Source organism: Candida oxycetoniae (genome assembly GCF_023343755.2).
Source record: "Candida oxycetoniae strain CBS 10844 chromosome Unknown scaffold30, whole genome shotgun sequence".
NCBI lineage: Eukaryota > Fungi > Ascomycota > Pichiomycetes > Serinales > Debaryomycetaceae > Lodderomyces > Lodderomyces oxycetoniae.
The window spans coordinates 135,665-143,174 of record NW_026055437.1 but is presented as its reverse complement, the minus strand read 5'-3'; the positions used below and the strand labels follow the sequence as shown (position 1 = coordinate 143,174).

General features: G+C 35.6%; 1 protein-coding gene across 1 annotated transcript; it reads right to left on the bottom strand. All coding sequences in view use genetic code 12, as the record gives it.

The window, feature by feature from the left end:
• Positions 1–3,231: 3,231 nt before the first annotated feature.
• KGF56_002724 (ARE2) lies at positions 3,232–6,892 on the bottom strand (the record flags this gene model as incomplete). The annotated part of the gene is made up of 3 exons (XM_049323985.1): positions 3,232–3,698; positions 3,915–5,161; positions 6,171–6,892. The coding sequence occupies 3 exons, from the start codon at positions 6,890–6,892 to the stop codon at positions 3,232–3,234; spliced, it is 2,436 nt and encodes an 811-aa protein (XP_049180277.1).
• Positions 6,893–7,510: the final 618 nt, after the last annotated feature.

The window sequence follows — 7,510 nt, the reverse complement described above, 5'->3', positions numbered from 1 at the left end:
AAAAATAATGACCTCGATATTGATCTATGGCAAACACGATACAGTGGACAAGCATGATAAAACCGAATATGACAGCAAATGCAATGGATGGTGCAACATCTTCTTTAGTTGGATAATCTCCAAATACATTATTCTGCGTACTTACACAATAGTTGATTATCGCTGGTGGAATCTCTTGACCAATTGCATTGTGTGCAAATTCGACTAGATTTACTATTCCAGTTCCCGTGGAGGCACCATTCTTTAAGCTCATTAGGAGATTAAAAACACCCGTCAGAACTGTGTAGTAATATTCATCTGACATCTGACTTGTTTGAAGGAAAAGGTTGGAGATGAAAAAAGTATGAAATTTTGAGTTTCTAGATATAAAAGATTAACAAAGGTTCAGTATGTGGAGTTGGCACAAGGAAGATAGGTTTCAACACTTATGAATATGCAAATCTTAACCGATTCAAGCTCTCAACAGTGACAAAATTTGGAGGCCTGGGATAGACTTGTGAAGCCAATAAAGAAGAAAAGAAAAGAATAGAAGAAAAAAGCTGGAAAACAAGAAAACCCTTTATGAAAAAGTTGATAACAACTTCAGTTTTCTTAACTTGTGGATATAGTTGCAAAAAACTAGAATGTATTTGAATTTTCGGGTGAAGGTTTCATTATACTAGTTGTTCAGAATTTCAAAAGGCAATTTCATAGTGGTTCCAGCCTTTTTTATAATCGTTTCAAGACCAGTTATGTTTCCCCTTCTCCTTACCCCCTCATTCCCCTCTCCTTTAATAAAATTTCACTCAGTTGAATATGATCCCTCGAAAGATTGCACTACCATAAAAACCTTCTTGCTTTGCTGTAATACTCAAAACTGCAAAAAAAATAGGACACTCGTAATTCTCAGTTATACTTAAAGCCGCATATGCAACCTAACATACACCTTTTTTTTTTCTCGAGATTTAAAAAAATACCCCCCCGCAATAAATAATTAATTCTTGTATGGCGAACCTTAAATTCCTTTTTGAGAATTATAGTTTTTAAATTAAGTCTTCAAGCATATTTCCCAACTAGGAAGTCATGTCTTTAATTAATAAAAGACTTCCTGTTTGGGAAGGTTTATAAGAACAAACAATTCAGATCTTTATTGTTCTTTTTTTGCTTGTTTCTTTGTTTGTTCTTCACACAAAGCTCACAAAACTTACACAATCAGACAAGGGGTTGAAAGTTTCAGATGTTTGAAATTTACCACACATATATAGGGACAGCATTTTGTTTCAATTTATTTTGATCATGCGGATATCACAAACGAGTTTCATTTGCTGAATTGTTTTGAACAAGATATATTACCTAGTTAAATATGACAAGGTAAAGGGCCAACAATCCAAAAACTAAAGCAACACAAAACAAAACAAAATGTAATTGATATTTAAAAGATTTTTTTTTTTTCTTCTTATTTCTGAACAAAAATATTACCACACGGTTGGTTATCTCTGTGGTAAAAAAAAAAAAAGTACCAAGTGTATTGTAAACTTGTATCACGATGTGTAGTCTATTGTCAGGCAAACTGCGAGTGCCTTGGTTGGTAGGGTATATCTACCCATTACTATATGTTTTCAATATCAAATATGAGCTTGACTAGTGAGATCTGAATGTGGTATATGGTTGCATTCATCTATGAACTATCTCGCTTTGCTCAATAGTCTATATCTACTCTCTGATGGAAAATCAAATTCATTACCTTCATCAAATATCAGTGTCTATTCCAATCAATACTTGTCGTTACAACCTTTATCTTCATTTTATTTTCTGGCAAGACAACTTTGTTACCTGCTATAATTAGTGCAGGGAATAAATCAAGTCTATAAAGCTTCAAGTCTGCTCTTCCAAAAATGACGGAACCCCACAATTGTAAAATGAATTCAAATACAATACATATTGACTGGAAGTCTGGATTGCTGGACCCCAATATCCAGTTCTGTAGGATAATCAAACCCACGGGTTTGATTTTTATCCACTACAACGTGTAGTCCTCAACCATGATTTGATATATATACGATTCTTCGTCTTGCTTGTGGACAACATGGAAAAAGTAGATCCTGAAACAATGACCCTAAATTGAAATACTCTGATTGTTATCAACCAAAGCCTATGAGTGAAAAGGAAAAACTTATCCCTCAAAAGCATATAAAAATGAATTTCTGACTGCCATCCATGTCAATATCTATGCCTATATATACACTAATGAGCTTTTTTCAGGATACTTGACTGATCTTGTCTAGAAAAGGAAAACGTTAAGTGTTGTTCTTCTAAACTTATTCTTGTGATTGTTGAAAATTGAGATAACCGGTAGCACATGCAATGTGAAAGAATCCTTTTGTAGTCCAGTCCAATTGTTTGTCTTTTTCTTTTGCGTTTCTTTTACAATTATTAGCCTATTTAGGTTATGCAGACTTTTTTTTTCTTCCATAATATCTCAAGTTTAGTGATTCTTACAAAGTGCGATGGGGTAAATGAGGTAATCTAGAATGTCTTTGCAGGTGATGGACACAAATAACTCTGTTGATATAGAATACATTAGAGAGAGAGAGAGAGAAAGAACGAGAAAGAGAACTCGATTCCGAGAAATAATTTGGAATTAACTTCAAGAAACTAAGATACACAACCAAAAAACGAACATGCTTCTTTTCTTCACTAAGTATAAAAGTCCTTTTTTCCTTTATCTCTTATTTATTTTTTCATGTGGAAAAATTATCACACTTTCCCGTTCAGGTCCCCTTTCAAATTAGGTTTTAAAAGTTAATACTTATGATAATCCGAAATTATACTTTTCCATTGGAAAAATAAAAACAGCTACCATTTGCTAGTGAATGAGCCCTCTTTATGAAAATCCATCCAATAGTGAATAAGCCCCCCTCGCCCCCGCCCCCCCTAGTGGTAGTAACATAACTACAAAGGATAAGTTTTCTCAAAACAAGAAGTTAAATATATGAATTTCCTCCACAATCGTCCCTTCTCTCCTTCCCACTTTCTCTGCTTTCATTGAAGAGAGAATCAATATTGAATTTAAAACTCACGAATAAGGTATAAATTAAATCTCACGGTTAAGGTTTGATAATTTAATAGTTAAATCAAAATGTAAACAAGTGCAATTAGTTGAATTAATATTTCTATATTGTTTAAGAAGTTTTAATCTAACAACAGGATTCAAAGCTAACATTATATTTGTGGTACATACAACTCTTTTTATTAAAAAACCAAATACAAACAGCAAATAATACTCGGGCCACTAATGAACCCGAACCAGCAGATACAATTCCCCAATACCTTTTTATCTCTCAATAATTTGCTCTTACTCATCATAACTAGTGGTATCTGAGACATTTGGAAAAGTAGTAAATATCCACGAACACTTCCAAAAATGACATACATTACCAACTCGTGAACAATACTTGATAATATAAAGGTAATCAAAGCAGCTTGTATCCTGTTTACTTTTAGTGCACTGATACTTGAGTGGTAAACATGGCGTAATAAAAAGTTGTGGACTGGCTTGTTCCATAATCTTGCAAACTCTGAAAAATCAGTACATGACCACCATGGTCCATAGAAATCTCGATCTGCAAAGAGTGTCAACTCGGCAAGTGCATTCAACACCGAATCCCAAATGAGGAAAAAAGTGAACAAGTATTCCATCAAAAATGGTGGAATCATGTCTAACAAAATGAAAAAATAATGAGGGATCCTCTCATGAATGGGAAGTCGTCTCGCAAGTATACACCTTTTAACAATTGGTACCAAGCTGTTTTCAGCAATCGTTATCATGAGAAAAAAAAGACTAAAAACAGCAAACGTCTTATACAAGACATATGACCACCTAATCTTTTTGGTTCTAGGAAATTGTAAAGTGTAAACCACAGTTGGAAACATACTATACTCAAAGTAGTTACGCAAATTGATGTTCTGAGGAAAAATAATGCAACCTTTATCTTGCAACTCCTTGAATGACAAGTCTAATCTAACGTTTTCGTCTTTGTGTTTGTCACTTTCCGGCTTATCTGTTGTTGCTCTGGATTGATACTCCAACTCATACTTGGTGAACTCAATACTTCCTTTTAAAAGTTCAATGGTTTTTTCCTCTTCATGTCCCTTTGGTAATACAACTTGTTTTTTCAATAACAAATCCAAATAAGATTCAGAGAATAAACCTTCATTGTACACCTCCCACAAATACCCGTTATAAAATGCATATGAATGGATCTTCATCAAAAACACAAGACTATGTAATACCAAAAACACTCTTGCTATCCATGGGAAATTCATATAGTGCCCAAACCATACAAAGACTACAACAAAAATAGCTTCGTAAACACTCTCGATGATCCAGCCAATTTTTCTCCAGCTAATCCATCTCTTTATGACCAAGACTTGTAAGAAATATGGAAAATAGCTGGCTAAATACATAACCAAATCAGTCAACCCAACCTTGAGCAAATCCCGACGTAGTATCAAAACAATGCTCCATTTCATTACTGGTGTAGCGTTTTCAAAATAAATATGTACCAAATTATTAAACAGCACAAATGCAGTGTAAAGCCAAAACAAAACGTACATGCCAAAAAATTGCGAGCTTTTAAATTCTTCTGAATCGAAAATGGTTGTACTAGATGACTTGAAAGTCAAATCTCCAAATTTCAATCTGTATTTGCCATTAGCGACAGCGGCAGCAGCAGCAGCAGCAGCAACAGCAGCTTTCGAATATTTCTTTGTTGGCCCTTGTTCCTGCTCTTTATCAAGTGATGACTCGTTGTTCTTTTTCTTCTTGAGACGTATTTTGCCTTGATTGAATACGTATTTGACATGTCCATCTAGATTGATATCCGATTCACTTTCGCGCAGTAAATGACCATACACTTTTGAGCTTTTCTGATCTTTGCTAGATCTCAGTGTATCACTGGCTTCATGAGAAAGTGGACTTCTTGGAGAGAAGGAGGAGGTGGTGGTGGAGAAAGAAGACAGAACTCCGTTTCTTGAATCTTGTTTACCAATCCTGTGTAGCTGTTCTGGTTGAGAGTCTTGTAACTCAATTGCATCGGCAAGTGTTTTTGATGCATCCAGGTCCTCGTTATCACTTGATGACGAAGCATTATAGTCATTGTTGATATCTAGTAAATCTCGTCTATTAACCTTTTCTGATAAGAGATCTAATCTATCACAAGTATTCGAAGTCATATCTCTCTCTTTGTCTCTGTCTCTCTGTCTCTCTGTCTCTCTTTCGCTCTCTCTCGCTCTTCTTTTTTTCAATATATGGATTTCAGCCTACACACGGGATACTTTACTTCTCTAGTGGTGGGAAGAAGACATGTATCGACAACGTGTATGCTATAACAAAATGGCCTTATATTTCAGGAGTAGTGAAATTTTTTTTTTCCAACTAAGACTTTTTGCACCCGAAAGGAGTTAAGGCAAGATTGAGTATGGAGGTATTGTTTTGTATGGACAAACTTACTCCCAAGGAAAAACAGTAATGTGTGTCTCTTTATATGCATTTTTTTTTCTGGCCCTGCCATCCCGTAGTATTCCTTTCAGTACCCAAGTATGCGTTGTGTAGGAGACTAAGCGATACTTATTGTAGTAATGTTTGAAGAAGAAAAAAGAAAGAAGCGAGAAACTTACAATATGTAGTAGTACTAATTAAACTGTCTCCTTCTATACTAATTAAACTGTGTGCCTTCTATGTAGATGGGAATAAATGCAAAATCATAAAAAATAAAAAGTCATTTACATATTGGGGACAATTATTGAACGGACTTGGAGTGGTACGATGTATTTGGGCAAAGATTTTAATCACTTTCCGCGGATAAACCCAAAAGGTAACGCCTCGACTCAATGAACTATCTACTATGTGCTCCACTATCTCGCTTTGCTCGATAGTGTCACAATCGTTCCCATCGTTTGTTAGTATGAGTATGGAAAAATTAAAATTGTGCTACATTTTTATTCCAGGTATTTTTCGCCATTTAGCAAATAGCAACTACACAAAAGCAGCAAGTTGCTACTCAATAGACTAAAAACATATGAGTGAAAAAGCTTTGGATATCAAATCTTCAAAGTCGCACTAAAACACTTGAAAAATATCCATGTTTGTAGAATTCCTTTTCTTTTTTTTGTAGCAGGTTGAAGCTTACCTATATACACGTTCAAATGGTCTGGTATCATTAAAACAACTCTTCCACACAAGATTGACCACAGATTCTGCTTCTTCTTTACTATTGCATATTGGATTTGCTGCCACGGATATAATGGCTCTTCTTCTAATACAATCTTGAAACTTTTTACCAAAATTGCCCAATCCTGTTTTCCTTATCTCGTTCCATACTCTGCACTCTCCACTCAACATTGAGGCCCGGATCTCCATACATGCATGATGCCTCAAATTGTTTATATCCACATCAAATCTCATGAAATCATACAAATGTACCAATTCGTGAGTCAAGATATCTTCCAACTGCCATTTGGATCGAATCCAGTTACTGCATAGCACTATCCCCAACTCAGGATTAAAACCACCGCCTTTTGTAAAATCACAAGTTTGGCATACGATTTTCAGTCTCGGTACTGGTTCGTTGTCTTTATTTAATTTCCTAATATGGTCCATCATGAACAAGACCAGTGGCGAGTATTTAAGAACCCAGTTTAAATTTTCTTTACAAGTTTCACATTTTTTGTCCAAATCTCGATTTTGAAAGTCATATTCAAATTGTGCTTTCTCTTGTGGTGTTTGACCTAAACCCGTTTGATATTGTAATGATCTCCTCCACCACTCAAACCCATGCAATTTCGATTCTGGTGATAGCGTTAGTTTAGATGCACCGTCTATTGGTGGCTGCGAAATAGGATGATCCGACATCTCTTCCTCTTTTCCTCTCTACTCGGTGGTGGTAGTAATGATCCCTTTTCTTAACAAGAATCGAAATATTTGAAAATTTTCATTTTTTAGATTCCGCATACTAACTAGTGAAACATATTGATTTTTTTTTCTCTTTGATTTTAACTCAAATTGTTGCGAAATTAGAGACAACCGAGGAAGGTGAGATAGTCGAGAGGAAGAAGAGAGAAAAGTAGCGACTAGAGAGCAGTGACTAGAGAGTAGTGACTAGAGAGTAGTGACTAGAGAATAGCGATTAGAGAGTAGTGACTAGAGAATAGCGATTAGAGAGTAGTGACTAGAGAGTAGTGACTAGAGAATAGCGATTAGAGAGTAGCGATTAGAGAATAGCGATTAGAGAATAGGGAAATTACTGGGTTTCCAAAGATTAATTAACTCTATACATTTCATATTCTCAAGAGAGGAAGCGACACTAGCGAGCAAATGCAGTGTGGTCTTGAGCAAAGGCAGTGTGGTCTTGAGCAAAGGCAGTGTGGTCTTGAGCAAAGGCAGTGTGGTCTTGAGCAAAGGCAGTGTGGTCTTGAGCAAAGGCAGTGTGGTCTTGAGCAAAGGCAGTGTGGTCTTGAGCAAAGGCAGTGT